Here is a 24,862-nt window from a genome sequence, read left to right on the forward strand (position 1 = left end):
ATAATAAATTATAGCAAAAGTTCTTCAAACTAATTTATCCCATTCGTAGTATTTGCTTGTCGCCCCATCATCATCCACGAGTGCAGCTCGTGCTATAACGAATTTGGAAAGCAACACTTCTCCATCGAATTTAACTCATCGTCTCCACACCGGTCCCAAGGGGGCCTGGCAGCCGTTCCCCAAAAATACAACATTCCTGCAGGACCTACCGTCGAACGTCGAGCATCGGAAGACGTAACGTAACAAAAGCGAACCACAAAACAGGATTATAAACTCATTAAAATCTTGAACCCATTCGTCCTATTCACCAACAGTGTGGCTCTCTCTCTCTCTCTCTCTCTCTCTCTCTCTTCCACTCACTCACTCGCTATCTACTATCTCCAAAATGCTGTCGCGGTGAAGGAATTGGTACGACACTGTGGTACATTATTAAAATATGATACCGTACACACGCAAGCCCCTTTCTCCGTTGCCATGTTTAGCAGCCTCTTACAACGTCCGCTGTCCTTACCCCGTACATTTGCGGTAACAAACGATTGCTCTACCACCAGGCGGCGCTTTAGGTTCGTTAAAAAAGGCTAAACTTCTTACATTTTCCCTTTCAGATCGATTCTTATTATTTCGGGAGTTGATTAGTTTTCGGCCAGCCAGACAGCACATTGATGATTTGCCAGCGCACGTTTCGGAATGCTGCTGAAAAAGGATTTCCCAACTCTACCTTCCTTTTGTCAGTACATGTGTGCGTGCGTGTGTGTATTTTCTTCCCACCGTAAAGGTTTTGTTGGTGAGCCGGCGCCTAGTGACACCGTTGCGCTAACGTCCCGACAACATTCTTCGGACGTGCCCGGCGTACGTAAGCATACGAAAAGCCGAAGGACTTTGCACTGCCGGTTGCGATACATACGTAAATTAAAATTGCCCACTTACACGCACCACTTGCCCCCCTACCCCCGCCGGGGGGTGGCAGTGGAAAGACGCCTTTTGGCGAAGACGTTTCCAGCGACATTGCGCTTGCCAAGCCAGCCAAGACGTGATTTGCGGTCGGCTTTCGGCTGCGTGTCAGTGGTTATGCCAGTGGAATACGAAAACAAACGCCCTTCTTGACATTATCATCGGTATCGGTTTCGGGATTTTGTTTTAGTTTTTGTTCCTTCCTTCGGTTGTAGGTGAAAGTTAAGGTATCGATACCATCATTACACGGTACCCGCTTCGGTTTTGCCAACGAGCTGTCAATATCCTTCTTTCCATTCGGTGTCAGAAAAGGATGGGCGAAGGGGAGGGAGGGAGGGGAAAGGGGGGAAGGATGCAAAAGGCACGGAAACGCGTTTCAAATCCACTTTCAAGTTTACCTTTTGCCCAGGCGGCGAGCTCAGCACCATTAACAAGCGGGCCGGTAGTGCAACCCCCGTCTTTTATGTCGTGCGCCTGAATGTATGCTACGCCATCAGACCCAATCGATTGCAAATGACGTTTCAGCCATCGTGCATGTGTGTCGCTCCCCCCCACCCCGGTACGTGTTTTGCATTCGGTTTCCCATTTTCTACACGATGCCAGTACGGGATTCCCTTCACGTACGTCCTGTTCGCAGCATTACAAAGCTATTGTTGAGTATGTTACCCCATTTGTTGCGTTAGCGCGGCTTGAAAGGCTAATGCCGCCATTTTGCGCCAAATGCGAATGTCATACACGCCCATTCTAATCCGGTTCGATGATAGGCGGTTTGGATGCGAAGCAACCAGAAACGATTTTCGTTTCATTTTTTTTTTGTTCATGAGTACGGGAAGTAAGAAGCAAGGATAATCCTAGCTAGTAGCCCACTTAACCATTCTCCAATCTCCGTCCGTTAATGTCCCGCCGTGAAGGGTTATCTGTTTACGAAGATTAAATTAAATTTTTGGACACATGTGGCCCCCTAACGAAAGGTAGCCGCAATGACAGCTTCTTAGAAGAAGGAAAAAAACGGATGCAAAAGGATAAATAGCCTTACCGTCAAGCAAACCGTGTGGGCTCGGGCACAGAAATCTCCTTGGGGATAGCTCAAGACAGTTTTTCCACACGTGTGACAAACGGATGCCAGAGTACGGTAGCGAGCGTCCCATTGGCCTTTAAGTTTGGGGCGTGTGTGTGTGTTGGAACGTTCCGAACGGCAAGCTGCGTCCGACCCTTCAACCCGGGGCAGCACGCTATTAGGACACATCCGACCGCAAAGGGCAAAAGGGAAAGTTAATTAACGAGAAAACGTGACATCCTGCCGAGACCCGGTGCCCCGTACGGATCGGAGGATTCGGAATGAGGATTAATTACTATTATGAATAACCTTTTTCCACCCCCGCCAAATGCGAGCCGGGTTACCGCGAAACCAATGAATGGTACCGCTGGACATGAAGTTGTCACCACAGAAATTCACCCCACGGTTGTGTCCTTTTTTTTTGTTGGTGTGCATGTGGCAGCGGTGGCACAGATGAAACGTGTCTGTTTAGCGGTTTAACCGACGGCTAAAACGCTCTGGATAGAGCTAAACAACCCCAGCAGGCATGTCTTGTTAACGCTAAACGAACAAATAAGTAATATACTTAAATTAAGAGTCTCCAGAAACTGGTGATAATATTATATTTGAGGTTAATATTTTTTAAAGTTTAATTGCCTTGCGAATTGCCTAAATTTAGGCTACCAGTCAATGAAAGAAAGTCTACTGCAGAAATTGAAACTTTGCAGCAACAACTCAAAAATCTCAGTAAAAGCTTGTAAAAAGCTTATTTGCTCAAAACTTTTAATTAATGCAAAATAATTAATTTATTTTTTCTTTATTTAATTATTTTATTATTATTTTCTTTTGTCTTTGCAAGAGAAATTTGCAATTTTGGTTTCATTTGAGCTATTCACAATGAAATAAACACTTACTATTCTCTATCCCTAACTTCTTAGCAACAAGCTAGGACTTCAATCGATAGTTGGCACGATCAAATCTAAATATATCAATTCCAATGCGGAATCGTACTTTTGCACGCGCATTTGATTAGAAGCAAAATTCGAAAGAGAAACAGAAAATAAAAAGCAAAACATTAATTACGTTAGAGGGGTAGGAAGGAGAACGGGAGAGAGGAAAACTTTTTCCGCCAACTAATTTTGTTTCATTTTCTGATCTTCTTCTTCACAGTGAACTTTGACCACTTTCAAATACTGCGCAACATCGGCAAGGGTAGCTTCGGTAAGGTAAGTCGACCGGTTGGCTTCGTGCCTTGTCAGTATGATTGGTTTGTTTTGCTGCCTAATCGGGACGGTGTATTTGACCGCGTGTGTGTGTATGAAGAAACGGGAGAAAGTGTGGTAAGCTGTCAGTCTTTTCCGGCCTGTCACTCACAGGTCCGCTCCGCTGTGTGTCCGCTTGTTTCGGCTTTATCGCTTTGGCTCTATTATCCTCGTCCGTTCGTTCTGTTTCACGTAAACCTTTACGTGAAGATGCAACCAATTAAAGTGAAGTTGAACGGGGGAGAGGAAGAAGATTTTGCTTTTGTTGATGGTAATTTCATAGGTAAGTGTACGGAGACGTACAAACCTTAAACACGCAACACAGAATTCTGATTGTGCTAAATAAAAATATGTTAAACAAAAGCCTAGACTACTAGTATTGTGCGTAATGAATTTTATTTAAAGAGTCGTTCATATAAATCTTATGAAAAGAGTCATTCATAAGAATCGTCAATGAAAAGACATTCAAATCATGAGTCGACTCCCAATTATGATCGACCCCAATCCTGAAAGATTCGGATGGGATTTGATACCCGTACCTGTTGTGTTAGACCGGTGCCGCTACCACATACAACACTGGGCTGTCTCGAATCCCCAGAGTCTCGAATCTTCAGAGTCTCGAATCTTCAGAGTCTCGAATTCCCAGAGTCTCAAATCCCCAGAGACTCGAATCCGCAGAGTCATGAAACTCCAGAGTCATGAATCCACAGAGTCTCGAATCCCCAGAGTCTCGAATTCCTAGAGTCATGAATCCCCAGAGTCTCGAATCCCCAGAGTCTCGAATCCCCAGAGTCTCGAATGCCCAGAGTCTCGAATCCACAGAGTCTCGAATCCCTAGAGTCTCGAATCCCCAGTGTCATGAACCCCGGATTCATGAATCCCAGTGAGTCTCGAATTCCCAGAGTATCGAATTCCCAAAGTCTCGAATTCCCATGAATTCATGAGTCATGAATCCCTGGATTCATGAATCCCAGTGAGTCTCGAATCCCGAGAGTCTCGAATTCCCAGAGCTTCGAATCCCCAGAGTCTCGAATCCTCAGAGCCTCGAATCCCCATAGTCATGATTCCCCAGACTCTCGAATTCCCAGAGCCTCGAATCCCCAGAGTCTCGAATCCCCAGAGCCTCGAATCCCCAGAGTCATGAACCCCGGATTCATGAATCCCAGTGAGTCTCGAATCCCCAGAGTCTCGAATTCCCAGAGTATCGAATTCCCAAAGTCTCGAATTCCCAGAGTCGTGAATCCCCGGATTCATGAATCCCAGTGAGTCTCGAATCCCCAGAGTCTCAATCCCCAGAGTCTCGAATTCCCAGAGTCTCGAATCCTCAGATTCATGAATCCCCAGAGTCTCGAATCCCCAGAGTCATGAATCCCCAGATTAGAGATTAAGAGCCATGCATTCAGTACAAATATTCACGAATACGAACAAAGCTTTACCCAACACTAAAACTTACAGCCATCACCATCGTACACCAATATTCACATTAACATTTGACGCCTGAAAGTTATGCAAAGTGCATCACCCAGGAATTTGTATGGCTACAATTTCTTCTGCTTCATTTCGTTCGCATTCGCGCTAGCGAAATGCAATTCTTTTTTTTTTTGCTTCTTCTCTGTATTCTGTTAAAGCACACGTGTGTATGTGTATCAAGGGGTAGCAAAATCAATCGTTACAATTCCGTTGTTCTGGATCGCTGATTCGCTGAGCATTCCGTTCGTTTCTTGTGTGAGGCCATTTTCCCTCTCTCTCTCTCACACACAGAAACACTTTATCCCTCCGGTTGATTCAAAGCACAAATAAAGCTTCCACCATCCTTCATTTACCATTCACCCCGACGGCGTACGGGAACGCAGTACGAGCGGTTTTTCATCTGCAAAGCGGCGGTACATACCAGACAACGGCGCGCTTAACGTTGCTTTCCTTCCAAGCCGTAATTCCTTACCTTCAGGAAATACCCAGGCCTTTCATCATCATCACAATTCGTGCCGCGTGCCGGATAATAGCTCACTAAGTGACATTGACGAAATTACTGCTTTATCTTTCGCATCTCCATCGTTCTGCTTTGTCGTGTTTTTTTTTCTTCTTCTCCTCCTTCCTTTCTTTCCCAACCAACGTGTCGTGTTGTCTCCGGCTGTTTTGCCGATAATATTATGGCATTGTGACTAATGAACTGTTCTCAGCTCGATGGCTGAGTCACGGTCGTCAGTTGACGTTAGCGATGCTCTGTGTGTTTGATGCTTTAACGCTTACCGCTCACCGGCATCCTTCGGCCGCGCAGTCCCGCACAAACACTTCAGCCCGGATGGACCGGGAGTACCAACGGAAACCCGCTCGTCATCGGCCACCATCGACCGCTTAATACGCTCAAACAAATGCCACAATGAGATTGGTTCCAGGTCCATTGTGTTTTGCAAAGTGTGGGGTGCAACCGTATACGTTGGGTCAGGGTTGGAACGGTCGGGAAACAGGTGAAAAACCGCTGCCCTTGGGAACGTATACCACACGCTAGCGTGAATTGAAATTGACAACCACAACAGCTACACATGTGGCAAGAAACGCAGACAGACTGAGTACGAAAAACCCAGCCATCCCTACTGGATACTGGAAGGATGTGGATCCCCAGTGCCAGTAACGTGGATGATCGTTTGTGGGTTCTAATTGGACGTGGATCCTCGGTACCTCGGTGAGCGGAAGGCGAAACAATGAACCCAACGCAACCCGCACGAAGCTAGCGCCTTACATCCGGATCCGGTTTCCGACCACATTACCGCGACAACGGCTGACTCATCGCTAGGGGAAGCGTCAAGCACTTGAAAGAAACCGTGATGATAATCGGTTGGCAAATATCACTGTGAGTAATGTGTAAGCAACTGCGCCTTCTCCCTCCGTTGGACAATTGCGCCCAGACGAAAACACAACGCTGGAAGTGATGGAACGCGCACGGTGTATCGCATTGCGAAGACGATGGTCGAAGCGAACGAAGCGTTTGTTACTAAAGCTCGTTAAATTTTGTCAAGTGTCTCTCTTAACTGCCGGACCTAACGGAGAGATACCTTCGGACGACCTTCGACCAAAGGACTGGACCGAATCGGACCTTTCTGCAATCGATCTGTGTGCAACCATGGATGTGCCCATTTTGCAAAAGCAGGTCAAGTACGCGAAACGGAAACATTGTCGTATTATTTATAGCCTTTCATTTTCCCTTTTTCTGGTCGAACGAAGAAACGGGTCAGTGTTTCTTAAGGAGTTGATAATTATTTCTACCCCTGAAAGCAATAGCCAACGTTACTTTTGTGTCAGAGTGTTTAGTTTTGTAGTAATACACTACAAAAATGTCTCAGAAAAAAATTACCCTACGGGGGGTTATTTTTGGGATCAATTTTGGCTACGACTAAGGAAAGTTTAAGCCACTAAATAATGCTTTTTTAAATGCTAATTTAGTGAATTTTAAATCCAACCAAAAATATTATTGATATAAAATAATAAAAAGTATAACAGAGGCAAGTCTGCTCCATTAAGTCTCCACTAAGCTAAGTCGTTAGGGATTTCTGTTGGATGCGAAAGTACACCCCCTTACCGATACCAAGCGGTGTCGGATGCAACGGTTTCATCCATCAAACCGCACCAGAAGTGGTGACAACCAGAGGGTGTTCTTTTTTTTTGTTTTCGTTCCAACGCTCGGCTGAGCAGCCCATCCCACTCGAAATCACTCGGTTCCCGATGGCCGGACATCATCATTATCTCGGAACGGAACACGTCATCCGGAACCCGTTGGAACGGAACACGTCCGATGAAAAGTCTAAACCAAAAAACCCCATGCACAACCAGACCGAGACGTAACCCGGTCTCCGGTTCGCTTTAACACAGGTTCAAGACTCAAGACATCGTTGACGTTAACGAGCGACAGAAAATACAAACAAATTAAAGTGCTACCGTGCTCTGCACTTGTAGTTGAAGGTGTGTATGTACATCCTTTTGCACGTTTGCATGATCCTGTAACTCAGTGGAACATAAATAATTTCTGTCTCGTTTGCGTTTCTCACATGTGTGCGTGTCGCGTGTTGGGTTTATGACACACGGAAACCTTGCCTTTTGTCTTAAAAGTACACAATGCCTTCCTTGGATGTCTGCAAAGGTTTAGTAGAGTGGGTTGACTACTTTATTTCTTTTCGAAGATGCTTCCTTCATTTTGTTTTTGTTAATTTACCTCGTTTAAGCAGCGAAGCTCGCATCATTTGATTAGTAGCGAGTGGACACTACGCTGGTAAAAAAGTTACTAGAATCAACGACATCCAGATGTACGATTGTGAATAATCCGCTCTCTTTTATTAACCGTACCTCAAATTGCACCAGCGAAAGGGAGAAGAATGATGAAGAAAAGACGAAGCAACGGAAAACAATCGGAAAACCTTCCACCCTCCTGCTTTGTCTGCCCCCTTAAACGGTACCCGCTTTAATTTGCATCCGATCCATCTGTAAGTGTGCGAAATATGAGATGAGTTTCGTCGTGCGCCTAACAGTAGGCAACACGCAGCGCACGAGTAGCCACTTAGTGAACCGCCACGTTTCTCGGGCGAATGATTTAGATTTTTGGTGCTTTCTTCAGCTCGCTCGTATGGAGAAAAAAAAACATGAACAGGGGAAGTGGGAAGTGAAGTGGCAAACGAAACCGGAACGATGTCTTTCAACTTTCGCCATGATTTATGCCTCTCCAAAGGGACCGCACGTCCGTTTCTGCACGAGCCCGCGCAAATGACCTTAACGGAAAAGTTATTACACAATAATGAACCGAGCTGCGTTTCCTGTTTTCCGGTGCCCACCGGTGCGGCTTGTACACTTTGCCCTCTTTGCCCTTTTTTGCGCTTTCCTTGGAAAGCTTTTGCCTAATCTGCTGTTTGGGGTTTGGTTGTCGGTTGATTGCCCCTGATTGCCCCTTACGTCTCCTATTCGCCCATTTTGACTGCGTTACGAGAAGTATCGTGTCCGAAAGTTTGTGTTTTTTTGCTGCTTCTTCTTCTGCCTCTTCGATTAAACTTCTCGCCCCGCGCTTCACATCTCGGACGAAATTTGGAAAATATGAAAATTAGCTCCCTCCAAAGGGACCTGATCGTCCAAGTATCTCGACCATCCCCAGTGGTGGGATACATGATGGTCAGTTTGGTTGTGATTTCTTTACCGCAAAACGCGAAACATAAATCACTCACAGGGAGCGTACACGCCCGTACACCGAATCTTCAACTTGTACCGCGAAAGGGGATTCCGTTTGTCAGTTCAGATTTTTTTTTGGTAAATGTGTTTCTTTTTTGCATTATTTTTTTTGTTTTTTTGCTGCTTTTCGCCTAACTTACGGTTGGTTTCTCATCTCCGTGACCGACGTAAAACCTAATGAATCTTCACAACGAAAGGCTTCCCTACCCTAGGGAGCATAAAGTTCGTCCCGTGCTCACATTCCGAAAGCGAATATTGTAGACATTTAAACAGGGCATGGTGGGAAAATGGAGAAAACTTTCCTACCCTAATAACCAGTCTATCGTATCGAACGAGTCGAGTTAGTGGCATGATTTACTGCCCAGCCAGGGTTTGCCAACCTTTCGGTAGTTAGTTGGGATGGTGTAATGCATCACACTGTAACAGCTTCAGTGGCGCAAAGCAGAAACATTTTCTTCCAGTTCCCAAACTTTCCCACACCAAGCGTTTTCGAAGAACAAAAAAAATACAGAGAGAGAGAGAGAGAGAGAGAATGAGAGGGAAAGAAAGGGAGTAATTGGGCAAAGATAAATGTTTTCCTGTTTTCCATAGGTTTCTTCCGCTAGTGCGGAACTACATTTGCGCCTAAAAGGTATGCAATCCTTAGAACACGAATATTTGTTTTACCACACATATGTTTTCTTGTTTCGAAAAAAAACTAAAACAATCAAAAATGATTTTATTTGTTTTTAATAATACTTTAAAAACCCTTTTCCAAACGAAACTCACATTGTGCATTGCAGACGATAAATCGTCTACTTTTCGCCCTGTGGTGCAATCATCGTTTCCCTACTCACCAACCCTGGAAAAGCACCCAACAGAAAAAAAATACCTGAATGAACGAAACTACATCATCGGCGCGGTATACGGAAGGGAAACACTCGAAACCGGTGCCAAGATCAATGATGCCGATTCAAGCACTTATATGCTTGAGCCGATTTTTCGATTTTCGAACGTTTAGTTCCCATTCAGAATGTTTCCCTGCACCTTGAAAGCGGTTAGCACTGATGCAGGGAAACTCATAAGCAGCGCTTAACTGACCCCCTAAAGGGACTTCTCGTGGCGGAACGATTCAGTGTGTACTTCACAAATTTTTCCTTCCCATTCTATTGCATTTATGGTGCAATTTATTCGAAAGCTGCCAGTGCGAAAAATGCTTCACACACACACATACAGGCAGAGAGATAAAATGAACACCAATACTAAAATAATCGCTCAACGGTACGGAGGCGATCGTAGCGAGAAAGTGTCTATTTTGGTTGTAGCTTTTTTTTTCTCCGGAAAAGAAGGATTCTTGCTTCCGTTTGCAAGCAAACAAACGTAACAAGGTGCTCGTATTTTTACTCACCTTTAGACAGCGACACACACGGGGACCGGATCGAACCTGGCATGACCCAGTGATGATTGGATGGAATCGGCCAAAGCACCACAGCTGAAAAGAGAGAAAATAATTGGAATGAATCTGATTACTACAAATAACTATTTCATCTGACAATTCATTTCGCTTTTCCTGTAGTGAACCGGTACACACTGCCACCCCCAAAAAAAAAAAAAGTTAACATTCGGTCCAACGGGGTGTTTCGTCGGAAGAGGGGTGAGATGGAGAGAGGGTTGATTTCAGCTACGATTGTAATTTTCTGTTCACCCCTTAAAGCGACGCTACGGAAATGATTAGCTTTTCGGGGCTGATACATAACTGGGAAGCAAGCTGCTTAAACACTACCGGAGCGCTCTGCTTTGTCCTTTTCGGTGCCTTTTTGCCGCTGCTGTGAGCTTTGCATACACGCGCAGGCGACGTTTGAAGAAACGGCCAGGGAGCGTTTTGTAGGCAAAGCATAAGACAGATGGCGCGCATCGCTGCTGCCGGGATGGAATTTAATTAAACTTTGCTACATCTCGTCTCTTTTAGCTTCTCTTCTCGCTACCCCTTGTCTTCCCCCCCCCCACCACTTCCGCAAACCCTTTTTTTTGGTGCCCCACCAGCCTCGTCGATCACTTTCGCCGACGCCGCTGAGCCACGATTGTCGCTATTTTTGTGCCGCGGTACCATCCATGCGGTGTAGTAGACGGGATAGAATTTCTCGTCACACCGCAACACGGTGGTGTACCATTCTTTAATTTACCCAGCGCTCACAGCCCCCCCTTCCCCCCTCCCTTCCTCCCTCCCGCGACCACCGTGTGTTGGACGTTCCACGGGACATGCACATTCCACGTCGTCGTGACGCACTTCGCTTGCAAAACTGGGCAAAAGTTTAGAAACACGCCAAAAAACCTCGGGCACGAGAACGCACACACGAAACGGTCGTAAATGCCGTTTGCCAAAAAGCGCAAAACATTCTAGCCTGTTTCCAGTTCGATTTATCTGTAGCGTGAATAATTTGTGCTCACAGCAAAAAAAAACAAAAATCAAGCCAAATACCAAGAATGATGACTTGTGAGCTATTTTTTTCTTTTACTTTTTAATAAAATGTCGTCCGACCGACTTCATGGCGGCATCCGAAGAGTGCAGTTGTTTTTGTTTTCTGCTGCCCGTCAGCTCGCTCCAACAGCTAACAATCTGGATTAAAAATCATAGCATAAGACAGTTTTGTCATGCAAATTGCATTCTTTTAGGCGTTTTACGTAGCAGTTAGGAGTAGAGCGGGGAGTTCACTTTAAGCTTGCAGCCGACCCCGATAAAGAATCTTGTTTAAGAATTTTGTTTTACCCTGCTCAACCTCTTACACCTGTTCGCGCCTCTTAGCGCCGGGAGTTACATCACTAACAACCCCGAGGAGCCATTATCATCACGGGTTGACTTTTTTTTTAATTCTTCTCTCCTGTTTTTTTTATGCTGCACACACAAACATGCAAATCCTGTTTGCATTTGCATCACAATCGTGCCGAGGATGCATCTTGCACCTGGCAAAATCGATAGAAGGTGCATCACCTTCAGGAGGGAAGCGTCAGCTGCAAATGGAACGCTTTTTTTCTCGTACCCGTCGCCATGCTTCTTCCATTGCTTCTTGCACCGGGGTCGCCACTGCCACTGATGTTAGGCAATACGCCTGACGCAACCGATTTTGCTGAAAACTTCCGTCTCGGACGAGCGTTCGTAAAAGTATGCGAACGAACCAAATATTTGCTAGCAAACGGTTGCATATCTAAGTGCCGGTTGCACACACACACACACAGGAAACATTGGCTGCACCCGAGCAAACGGAACGCATCATGCTATTGTGATGGGAGATGGGCCGAACCGTTGCGGAAGTGTAACGATTTTGTGTGGTCGTTGATAATTTATGGAAATGTGTGTATGTGCATGTGTGTGCCACGCTTGCAAAAAGCGTGAGCAAAGCGCTAAATCTAGGTCACTCCCGGAAGCTGTGGCCATTCCATTCTAACCAACCAGTCCCAGCCGACAGCCCTTGTTAAACAGGGATCAAACAAGGAGGTTGTAAAAAACCCGCCCTGCCCGCTTGTTTCATACACCATTGCCTAACGATAGGCGTACAGGGAAAACCTCCGAAAGTTATGCAAAGCGGACACTATTTAAATCTTCTTACGGCACAATGAATATTTATAACGGCAGTTTCCATGTCCCTTTGGTTTGTGCATAAAAAAAGATACCTGGGTTTTGTGGATCGACATCCGTCGGCGGATGATGTAAGTGGTGTACGAGTGGTAAAGTGGCCTCACCGCGGTCTTGAAGCGGACAGCCGGCCGGTATGAATGCATACGTCCTTTATACCATTAACCTGCACGGGGAAGTATTTCTTTCCACTGCTACCTTCCGCACACCAAAAACCTACGACCTTTGTAGCTTTCTTCGCCACCTTCACGAAGCTATTCTCTGCTAGAACACAACTGGATTTTGATCTTTTGAAATGGAAATTACCAACAACTTAAATTGAGAAGCCTGCCTGCTTCTTGTCGCCTCTTCTAGCCAACTCACACACACTCACACACATCCTGGTCGTGTGGTCAATGGCGTCGATTTGACTTTACCCATATTGTTCCTGGCAGGAGTGGCTTTCCCTCCCCGGTGGCCTTTGATTTTACCCGGAGTGCATAGTGCAACACGGACCAAATGGAAATAGTATTCTAATGTATGCCTTTCGAAAGCTTCGTAAGTGAGCATCAGCATGCAAAAGTGAAGCACGCTTCTGGTGCATTTGCTTTAACGAAAACCTCGCTCGGATGCACCCTGAGAGGTGTCGAATGAACTCAAGGTCTTTTAAAAACACTGAGTGGCCTTGGGGTATTGATGTTGCTGGCATGTTTTGAACCTTAGACTTCGGTTATTGCATATAATTTGAGATAAACATGAACTTTGAATAGTTTTGAAATATTTTGAAGAATCGTTTAAAGTATATTTTGAGCTCCGTGATGTTCTAGAATTTATTTATACGCCCGCATGTCCGATAAGACCGCCTATCTAAGTATCAGTATCAGATCAATCATTACGACGTGAGGGTTCTGACCCTGTGCGCCAAGCAATAAAACAAGGCAACACCAAAACTGCCAAAGAGGAGGAAATATTTTTACCATCATTCAATTAACAACTTCACAGTACTGTCGGCGTGCAATAAAGCAATCAACACTGGCAGTACCCGGGGGTTTTTTGTCCCGGTTGTCCGGGAAGTACCAGACAGTTGTAATCGTTCAATTTAAGAGCAGCAATAAAAGGCTCTGTGCAAGATGTGAAACGGCATAATGGCCGATCCGCGCGCAACAAACTGACACGGACATACTCTGCCTAGCCTAGGACAGTAAGTAAGCAATGAATCGTAATTACTGTCCCGCGTGAACTCAAACGTCTAATGGTCGGAACGGCGTCGGTACGAATGTGTGTGTGTGTGTGTGTGTGATGGAACCGTGGCGTGAACATAATGCGGGACTTCCCGCTTAAATATGGCTCCGGTAAGAATGTTAGATAACCACCTTTGCACCTTTCGTGCCCTATTTTCCCGACATTCGGCATTTGCCGCAAAAGTTTCCAGCACTATGATTTTTTACGAGCTTGGAACGGGAATAGTCCCTATGCTCGGTACAATCAATTGTCCTTGGTTTCGTTGTGCCGATGCTAATTTCCGGTGCTTTTATTCCACTCCCGAAATGATGCTCGTGGTGTGGCCCAACCGGAACGATAGGCGAATGGGGAAAACACACTCTAGCACTCACTGCACCGATCGGGAGAATGGTCGGTAACGGAACAAAACCGGGAAGCAGTACGGAAGCGGGGAGGCGTATTGCAGTAAGCACATCCTCAATCATCACGCACACACACACATACAGTGGTGCCCGGTTAACGGCACACCATCAACAAACGAAGAAAGGAGGGGGGGGGGGGGGCGTATGGTGGAATTTAATTTTATTTGCGTATTTACGTATTTGTATTGCCGTCTTGCAGGCGCTTACGAGAACAGCACTGTAGGTGACGTTGATTTTGAAAGGCCGGAATTTGATATCTTTTCTTCACCGCGCACACATACACATCAAACACACACACACGGCTAAGACACAACCAGTAGAAAGCAGAAGACCATCGTTTTCGTGTATATGTACTTTTAGTCTATTCTCCACACAGAACGAGTCGTTCTAAAACGATGGGTTTTTTTTTCAAAGAGGAGTAAAAAAAAATTGTGAATAAAAGGAAAGAAGAAAACTGGGAGTTTGAGAGTAAAGAGAAGAGTCTCCCATTCCTTCCTTCCTCCTCAAATGCTGCTGCTTGCAACAACAACAAAAAATCGTACCAGCTGGCAAATTCAATATCCATCTTCATCTGGCGGAAGCAATCGTTCCTATAGCCCAGCCTCTATCTCTGCACCAAGAGAAGGGGCCAATTTTGGGCCATCCATTTTTTCCTTTCTTCGGTTGTTCGGTCTGCCGATTCCGTGTGTGCATGTGAAGGCTTTTAGTCTGCAGCACATTAGCACGGACCGCATACCACATGCTGGGTGCAATATCGTTGCGCCACTTATGCGCGTACCGTCTGGTGTGCCGGAACGACAGGGGCATGAAGAAAACAAAAAAAAACCTTTCACCCTTCGCGCACAGCTTCAACAAAAAAAAACGGGAAAAACTGGAGCCAACTGCACCGGGCGACCGGGTGTCATCTTGTACCAGCCGTGCCGGACTTGAGGACGAAAAACATTGTTCTTAGTTGTTTTGTCGAGCTTTTTTGCTTCTCCCCGGGCCCCGCAAAAGAACACGCGCGAATGGGTGCTTCAACAAGGTAGGAACATCTCCTTCGTCCGCCCTCCACAGCGGGAAGACATAATGACACAAGTAGGGTGATAAGGACGAGAAGGAAGAGGAGGAGGAGGGGGTGAGAAGGGGGAGAAGGGTGGTGAAAACTCTAACTGATCTTTCCTTCCACATTCCGTGCGCCCCGAATCCCCTTTCCGCGGGGCAGCGTGAGACAACATCCGGATGTTTGCTTTTATTTTGTCATAAACTTCACTCCACCATCGGGTCGGGTTAGAGGGGGGTTTTGCAAAAGGCAAGAGCGAGAGAGGAAAGGGAAGAAGAACGTTCCAACGCTACGCAGCAAAGGAAGGAAGCAAAATAACAAGACGCGCCCTATGAAGTGCGCCTACTCGACCAACATCGAACAGCCATATTGCTCTAGTGCCACGCGTGATGTATAACTTTAGGCGTCACATTCATCCGCCAAGCTTTTTGTTGGGGGGGGAAAAAAATTTGAAGCAAGACAGGATGCAAGGCGCGCCCGCGTGTGTATGTGTGCGATTTTTTCATTTATGTTTTCGTTTTCGTTTTCCTCTTTTTTGGTTTGTTTTGCGCCTTTACCAGCAGGATAGGAAATTTTACTCTCGCTCCAGAGATTGATGAAGAAATTCTCCCTGGCCAACGTTACGGTGGTATGGGACGTAGCTAACATTCCAGCTAAGCCTGTGAGGGTGGTGAATGGGCACCCGTCACATCTCTCCTTCTCCTCCATCACCGCCCCCCCCCCCCCCCCCCTCTGTACCTCCCGCACCCCTTCAACACTGTGCCCTGGCTGCGATTGTCAAAAAAAGGTCCTTTACTTTCGATGTGGAGGATATTGAATTTAAGCTAGGCAGCACAGTCAAAGGGTGGACACACCGGTGAATTGGGAATTTCGTTCGGTAGAAACTTCCTGGGTGAAAAGTTCTCTCCTCCAGTCGACCGCCTTCCCCTTCCCCTCCGCCCTTCTTGACCATCGTGCAACGTTTTTATTTCCGGTTTTTACTCAAGCAAAGCCTGCCTGCCATGTTTCCACTCTTCCTGTTTACAAAACGACGCACACACACACACACACACCCAGTGCGACACTGTCTGCATGCTTCAGCTCAGGCCCGTTTTGGACACATCCAATCACGGTACCCAATTGGTGAACATTTTGCAAAGCTTCATTCGGGGCTTCCGGTTTTTACTGCCTGCCTCACTTTTTTCTTGTTGTTCTTGTTGTGAACTTGCCTTTTTTTTCTTCTTCTTTTCTTTTCGTATGTCTCTTTGTTGTTTTTGCTTCTTGTTCCTGGTTGACATCGATGGTGGTATGTGAAGATTGTCCGTACAGAGAACGATTACGCCTGGTAGTTTTATATTCTGCCTCATGGCAGTTTCGTTCTTTTTTCTTCATTTCTTTTTAATACACACACACACGCGCGCGCACATAGTTGGCAACTGCAATGGGCTCTGTGTAATGGTGTTTGACACATGCTTCCAGCAGCAAGGTGTTGGTAATGCTGCTGGAATGACGCTTTTTTATTGTGACAGGCTAGTGGCAGTGGCAAAAGTGGAGCATCACAAACGAAAAAAAAAACTTTCAACTTTCTTCTAGCCTATGCTGTTTGCATGACAATTACTGAGAGCAATTTTCTTTTCTTGTTTTTTTGCTGAGATCAAATCACCAATTTTTTTAGATTTTTCCTCCCTTTAGCTTCCTGGCAGTGACAGCTACTCCCGCTAGGTTACCTTGCTCTTCCCGTTCTCGACAACGAATGAATGAAACGGGCCACATATACGAACATATATGGTCGATTTCTTACCAATTTCGGAACCATACACAAAGTTGATAACGTAGCACCCACTCGTCATATCAAGCAGATCGGTTTTTTATATAAATTCTTCTGCCCAATATGGCTGCCAAATTGCAGCATCGTCTGCTGTTGCATGAGAATGCTAACCATTTTTTTTTTCGTTTAGTTTTGTGCACCAGCTCAAACCGGCATTCAAGTGCTGATCAATCGGAAACATGTTTTACAATACTGACTGAAGCACAAGCTAGCAGATGTATTGCTTTGCTAGTGATGCAAGCGTGTCTGCTGAGTGAATTGCATGCACGGCGCCTAAATGTATGCAACACAGATACAAAATAGATTTTTCACAATATAAAACGATATTGGAACGATATATGAATCGTTTTGCATCGGATCGGCGAGAAGTAGGAAATGTAGAGAAAATTTTCCACCCTTCTTTTCCACGAAAATAGAGTTTTTACACTGCAACTCTTCAAATTGCATACAATCAGGCGCATTCAATAAAGATACAGTTTATGAAGAAAACGCTGCACTTATCCGGCATGAAAGTAGTAGACGCCTACAGTAAACTAAACTTCCAACGTTTCTGTATGACTTTCCTGGAAATATGACAGCTCCCCCCCCCCCCTCCCCTCCACCCCCCGCCCCCCGAAACGTCACTATCAGTTAGCACGTTCTCCGCCGTGTAACCGGAAGCAGCATCTCTTTAAAGTATTTACACAAGTATACACTCGCACCGGTCGATCACAGTCAAGCTTTAAACAACGTATTGACAGAGACGCCTTACCAGTTTCAAGACCCATGGTAGCCACAACTTCTAACGAAGCTTACATTCCACATTTCACCGAAAAACCTTGCAGCTGCATCGGGCAAAGGTAGTTCAGTTATTCGACAACCAGCCCGGCTGCTTACCGCTTGCAAAACCGAGGTACACTCATAATGAAATTAGGTGAAACTAAAGTGCTAAAGGATGGCTGTGCATTTACGTCGACCGGTTTGTGAGTTAACAGTCAACACGTCTACCCGATCGCACTTGACGTGCCCCCGCAGTCCGCTGCCGACTTTGACAGGCTGCTAAGCAGCAGAAATAGTCGACGCCAAGCTTCGCCACAACTTCAGGGTTTCGTGTTCCGATCTTGCGGTCGTAGTCCTTTGCCTGGACTACGTCCCAAAACCGATCCAAACCATCCATCGCCCGGGTTGCGTAGAATGGGATTGAAAGCGAGTTGAAAGATGTCAAACCGATCCTTCGGTGTCTTTCCCCGAAACAATCTATCGCCTACGTCAGGCTCGCGTCACAGGTAAGATCAGGCAGGCTAACAGTACGAAAGGCATCGGAACAAAACCGGTCGAAAATGTTGTTTATCCAGCAACGCTCGCTGATTGTGCCGTTCGGCCGTGTGAATACGCTACCGTCAAAGGTAAGCATACATTAAGTTGCAAAACTTTCCATCCAGAGGGCGACACTGCATCCGGATGATAAACTTTTGCCCAAGTCTAATTTAATTCGCCCATGATTGTTCACCATTGTGGGAGGCTGATTGAAGGCGCGATACGCTGCTAAATGCTTCCATACCGCATTGCTGCGGACGAAGCGGTCGAGAATGTTTGGTTTGTTGGAGATGTACTCTCGAAGTAAATTGTTGCGGTTCATTGGGTGCAGTGATGGCCCCCTCTTTTCCCGGGAACAGTGCATCATCATGTGAAGTTCTTGTTCTGGTGTTGATACGGAGAGGTTTGTTTCCGGCAAATTGAAACACAGACGTTACGTTTCGTAACGTGCACGGCATATTTTATTCATTTGTTCAACAGTGTCGCCCTAAAGTATGCAATCCGATTGACGCAACGCCTGAAGATAGATAATTCGTACGACAAAACAATCTCTTAATTACTTTCTTCCCTCTTCGGTATACTCTTTAACACCGTATTGTATATTTATTTACATTCGTAACAGTCGAAGTACAGATATGGGGAATAATCTACATAAGAATTATCCCACGAATGTCATCCGAATATAGATTACAATTCCCCAATTCCCCCTCCAAATAACCGCTATGCACAGTTAAGTGCAATGCAGGTTGACTTTCCACTATCCGTCACCAAGGCAGATACGTTCCCACCAACAAACCAGCCAAACGAAAATGTTCCGCATAAGTGTCTATCAACACTTTGCACCCTGGTGCGAAGTACACCACCGTCTACCATTTCCCAAGGTTTTTTTTTGTTATTATTTTCCATTTTTTCCAATCCTCCAAAGTTACGCCCCGGTTACCATGTGATATTTTCGTTCCCCTTTTTCCTGTCTCCCTCCTCCCACTCGCCCCCCCCCCCCCCCCCTTCCCTTCTCCACCTCTTCCAAACAACCACGCAAAATCATGATATTTCGAGCGCACGCGAAATGGCCGCGTCAAGCAAAAGCCGCTAAGCGTGAGAAAACACGGAAAAGTGCTTAGGTGCATCAGCTTTGCGTTTTCAATATCGTACAAAAAAAAGTGTGTGTGTGTGATGCGGATGCGTGTGTTTTTGTGTGCTTGCTGTGTGTATTCAAACACACGGTCGCTTCGTGCGCATTTATTTATATTGCGCTCTCTTACGTTATTCTTGCGATACTTTCGTACATTACCGTGCGATAGATCACTTTATGCCCCGTCCAGGAGGAGTGACAAAATCCTCCATCGATAAGAATACTTTGTATTTTTGGGTTCATTTTTCACCTTACCAACCGCTACCTACTTTGCACATTGCAAAAACGGGCTATTTGTTGGTTCGTTGCACAGCACAAGCAAAAGAAAAATGCACTTCACGATCACCGCGCGAGTAGATAAACTTTGCCAGCTGTCACCGGCCTTCCCCACTGGCTGCCAACCGGTCCATCAATGATTATTCAATCGGAAAGGATTTATTGAATGTCAAGCAGTCGCGCCAAGTGTTGCCGACTCTGCAGCGGTGTGTGTGTGTGTTTTTGATATTCCGGTGCTTTTGTTTCCTTTTTCGTTTTTTTTTCTTACTGTCGCCCACTACCCACACCGGCGTATCCATCCTTCAAGCACTTGACATGCCGGCTATTTACATATCCTACCAAAAACGCGAAATTCAGCAATAGCGTTCACTTGAACCGTGCAGGATTGACGTCAAACCGGGTGGCTTTTTCTCGCTTTCCAAACAGCGCTGGAATGGTGCGAATTTTAATGTGCTGTTTATTTGTCTAGCCTCTAGCTGGCGGGCGTTTGCCGGTACGATCATTCCTGTACGCTTGTGTGGGTGTGTTTGTGTGTGTGTGCATGGTGCATCAAAGAGAATTCGGCCTTTTAGTAGCGATCAAGGTTCAAATCACATACTTATATTCAACAACAATAAATTACATTTGTATTTAACTTCAAAAACTGAAATAAGGTCTGATCCTTATGAAATCCTTGAAGAAAATTGTATTAATGACTAATGTATATACGAGCATGTAGCTCGTTTCAATTTCCTGAAGAACTATCCAAAATATAAGACGTTTTAGTCCAAGTCCCCAAATCCAAGTACTGGAATGGACGAGATAGTTCAGATAGTAGTGTATGAGATAGTCATCCACACAATAGAATGAGTCTGAAGTATCTGCGTCCAAGATTCTTGCTTACAACGAATGAAAGTACTCAATCAAACCACCAAAAGTTCGTTGAAATATTTAAGAAATATAGAAATATCTTGTGAGCGGTGTATGTGATATACGGCGCGAGTTCCACACGACAGGACCTGGGATCAAACCGCATCCGGACCTTGTCCCCCAGTAGTAAAGACTTAGAGGTTGACCTTTGAGATCGTAAACCCAAGAAGAAAGAAAGAGAGAGAGAGAGAGAGAGAAATATCTTTATCATACATATGAGAGTCGTAGACCAATCTTTTTAGATATCAAGAGTTGTCTAGAACAAGAACAAGTTCCCAAACTTGCCACACATCGAAGAATATCTGTCGTCCCTCAATTTTTTTAAAGTTCAGAATCAATACGATTTCCATCATCACGTCTCTTACTCTCTCTCTTCCATCTTACATCTTCCTCTCTTACATCTTCTTCCTGATAAGTAACTGTCCATCCCCTTTCTTACCCTTCCTCCGGTGCTGAAGTTCCCACCAAGGAAGTGTCCCGACGACTTTTTGCTATGCCGACGACCTCAACAATTTCCTCCCTATTAGTTCCTCCGATGACTGTAGATATGTGTCTCCAAGATATTCTTGAACGCTTCTCTTCCTGGTGTACTCGTAATCTACTTACGTTATGTCCTGATAAATGTACTGTTATCTCGTTTACCCGCTCCCGTAATCCTTTAGTATATTCCTATTCTCTTGAAAATCAGCGAGTGTCTCGTGTCTCTTTAATTAAGGACCTTGGAGTTTGATTCGACTGTGACCTCACTTTTCGCTATCCCCTCGATTCGAGTTCTTGGACTCTTACTCGCGAATTACCCGCGACTTTAATATCCCCTTGTGTGTCAGGGTGCTCTTCTGCTCGTTGGTCAGGTCGAGGCTTGAGTATTGTTCAGTAATCTGATCGCCGACTGCACGGATTCACATTAATCATGTGGAACAGGTGCAGAGACCTTTCACCAGATATGTTGGACCTAGAAACTTTAGAAGCCTGGGGTTCTGTTAAGCAATCTTCTCTGATTGCTGGTCTCCTGGTATACTGCAATGATGCTCCTGATCTGTTGTCTTCTATTCCTTTGTACACTCCTAGTCGCTCTCCTACTCTCTTATTTCGTACTCTTGTTGGCCTCAACAACCCTCTGTTACGTGCCATGTATGTGTTCAACTCCTCCTGCCATCTTTTTGACTTTCACATTTCTCTGTCATTCTATCTTGCTCGTCTTCGACCCTCTCTTTAGACTTCTTTTTATCTTTCCTAATTCCTAATATTTTCCGTAATACTATAATACCTTGATAGTGCGACTGAAAGGTATTAGGTCTTACATCAGAAAAGTACCTTAGATCTCAGAAGCTCAGAAATCAACTATTTTTGAGAAGTCAACAAATAACTTGTCTAAAGTCGTCCAAGATTCATATACACTGGAACAAGCTTTCTGTTAATCTTTGCTGAAAGAATTCCTGAAAATCTCATTGGACTGTAGAGTCACTTATTTACGATATAGAATTCCTGTTTGGTAATAGAGACTTCCTTCTGTCTAGGAATCCTCTTCCGTTACTGAATTCCGCCAGACAAAAGCGGAACAAGACGCTTCCTATAGTATTCTCCGCTGACAACCTTTTTTTGTTTTGTGTGACATTCTCAACAATATCCTTTCATTTGGAAGGAAATTATATGGTGTGCTGCTAGACTTACCGTCCCTTGTTCTACTCTTCGCCTCGTGTTGGTAATAATAATTTATTCATCCAATCCTACAATCAATTTACACACTCCTTTTTCTTATTCCTCTCTCTCTCTCACTCTCACTCTTTGGCAGGTGTGCATCGTACAGAAGAAAGACAGCGGTAACCTGTTCGCGATGAAGTACGTCAGCCGTAACGTGTGCATCGGCCGAGGCGCACTCGGGGGCGTCCTGAAAGAGGTGGAGCTACTCGCCTCCCTGGAGCATCCCTTCCTCGTGAACCTTTGGTTCTCTTTCCAAGGTAACTTTGCTTCCCTCCCCCTACCCGACCACGAGACGATTACATCACGTGGCGACCGGCGGATATGGGTAAAAGCCCAGCCACATTTGTTGAAGGTCAAACTCTGTATGTTTCATAACCCTGCAACCGTGTACGGGTCAGGGATAGGGACATGCCCCTCCACATCCGTAAATCCACTGTAACTGGAAAAAAAGGATTAATGAAGCTGCCCACGAGCTGCCCCATGCGTGCTTAATAGTTGCAGTTTATTCAACTCTCGCAAGCTTCGCAAACCATACCCACACTTAGTTACACTTCCACCCATCGCACACCTGCACAACACACACACACACGCACACAGAACCGGAACCCAAGCAGCCTGTCACGCAATGGTTTAATGTTTCTTTTTAACTTTTTTTTTGTTTTGTTGCTCTCCAGCTTTACCCTGGGTACGATGAATCCCGCATGCAATGGACAGCTGTGTATGGGGTTTTTAAATTTTATTTACCCACACGAAAGCGTGAAGCCACCATTTTAAAGGTTGCTTCTTTCCGGGCTGTATAAAACCTTCCCAGAAATGAAAATCCTTGGATGCACCGCGGACATAACGAACTTTTTTTTTTCGATTGCTTTTTTCCCCCTTACATTTTGGCAAGTTTTTTGTAACACGTTTTTCTTTCTTCTACTGTGATAGAGAATCATTTCTCTTTCCGATCCGTTTAAATGTAGCAACTCAGTTAAACATCCTTTCGAGTAGACAAATATTCTAACTGTTGGACATTTTTATCCTTCACAGTTGAAACTAAATCCAAAAAAAAACGGGAAAACTATTTTGCACAATAAAACATCACTAAAAAGCATCGCAGTGAATGTTAAAAGCTTTATTGCATGATGTTTTATCTCGAATATCTTTACCGAGGTTTATATATATATTTTTTTTTGTTTGGCCGCGAGTGTCCTTCGCAACACAGTTTGCTGCATGTCCTGCAGTGCGAATACGATTCCCAACCGGTGAATGGAGTGCAGCAGATTTGGGTTTTATGATTATTTTTTGTCGTTGTTTCCCATTCGTTTCTATTTTTTTTCATTTAGGACTGGGTACGTTCGTTCGTTTAACTAATAAATCGCTACCCGTTTATACCCCGTGCTAGGAGACTAGAGCAAAAAAATAGCGAATAGAATGTTTGAATGTTGAAATACATTTACCAAAAAACAGTTGCAGTACGGTATCGTTTTTTTTTGTCGCTCTCCCTCTGTTTTTTTTTTGTATCGCCCTCGCATCCATTTTATCTCCACCCCTATTTCCATCTTTTTCGTCAACAGATGAAGAGGATTTGTTCATGGTTTGTGATTTGTTGGCCGGTGGCGACTTACGGTATCATTTGCAGCACCAGGTAAGGAAATAAAATAATTAAAAAAAACCTAAAAATTACATTTCATTTGCCTGGACCTGGTACTGGTTTGCTTGGTTTTATTTCATTTTTTTGGTTTTTTGTTTTCAGGTGGAATTCTCGGAGGCCGGTGTCGGTTTGCTGGTTTGTGAGCTTGGTTCCGCGCTGGATTATCTACAGAAGCAACGAGTTGTACACAGGTAAGCTGTACCAGTTACATCCCTCAAAAAAAATTGGGAAAAGGGTGGTTATTGTTTTGTAAATTTCATCCGATTTTTTTCCGTCTACCTCCCGTGCTTCATTGCTATTAGAGAACCAGAAAAAGCAACAAAAAGCCAAATAAATTCTATCCAGCACAATTCTAACCGAGCAATCTTACCGGATTTGAAATTTAATTAGATTTTAACAAGTTTTTTGTTGTTGTTGTAACAGTTCAACAGCTTTTTGAAGTCTCATTCATTAAAACATGTAAAAAGGTGGTTAGAAAAAATGAGGAATTAAGTGAATGTATCTGTTCGTAAATAATCGAGTTTTTAAAGGTTAGAGTGATTGTTATCAACCACCGGCCCCCTTCTCTTAACCCTACTTTACAACCACCCATGCTATTTAGTAGTGTTGGATAAATCTGAATCACTGAACAAATCTGAATGAATCTGAATGAATCTTTGTACTGAATGAATGACTCTGAATCTCTATTCTGAAGATTCATGAATCCTCCACATCCGTAAATCCTCCACCCTTTACACCATTCATGCTATTTACTAGTATTGGATGAATCTGATTCAGATTCATGAATCAGAATGAATCTTACATCTGAATGAATGATTCTCAATCTCTATTCTGAAGATTCATGAATCCTCCACATCCGTAAATCCTCCACCCTTTACACCATTCATGCTATTTACTAGTATTGGATGAATTTGATTCTGATTCATGAATCTGAATGAATCTTTGAACTGACTGAATGATTCTGAATCTCTATTCTGAAGATTCATGAATCCTCATTGAATCGTGAAAGTTTCGGGACAGCCTGATGTTTTATATGATCCCCATCCAGACCGACAGGAAGCCAGAAAAAGCCATGCTAAGGCCTTTTGAGCTTATAAGGCCACAAAGGAAAAAGTTGCTCGAAGTAAGTACTGTTGACGTCAGTCCACCCGGTCCCCTGCTCAGTACTTTTGAAATCAGAAATGACTTCATTTCACTGTTGAATAATTGAAGATTCATTTAAATTTATGATGATGATGATGATAAGTCCCACCTCATACCACAACATAGGTTTGAGAACCCTGGTACCTGGTACCCTACGAATTCCCTACACTTCTAACAATGAAACTTCTACAGCCCAGTTCCATAGTGTCCATTAAAGTGGTCTCCCGGGTA

At 44.7% G+C, this 24,862-nt stretch overlaps 1 protein-coding gene across 1 annotated transcript in view; it reads left to right on the top strand.

The window, feature by feature from the left end:
- Positions 1 to 24,862, top strand: part of LOC125770806 (serine/threonine-protein kinase 32A) — a 59,305-nt gene that overhangs the window by 8,210 nt on the left and 26,233 nt on the right. The window contains exons 3-6 of the mRNA XM_049440837.1: positions 3,158 to 3,213; positions 21,944 to 22,109; positions 23,412 to 23,482; positions 23,591 to 23,679. Of these exons, the coding sequence (XP_049296794.1) occupies positions 3,158 to 3,213; positions 21,944 to 22,109; positions 23,412 to 23,482; positions 23,591 to 23,679 (382 nt within the window). The remainder of the gene's footprint in view (positions 1 to 3,157; positions 3,214 to 21,943; positions 22,110 to 23,411; positions 23,483 to 23,590; positions 23,680 to 24,862) is intronic.

Source organism: Anopheles funestus, chromosome X, assembly GCF_943734845.2.
Source record: "Anopheles funestus chromosome X, idAnoFuneDA-416_04, whole genome shotgun sequence".
NCBI lineage: Eukaryota > Metazoa > Arthropoda > Insecta > Diptera > Culicidae > Anopheles > Anopheles funestus.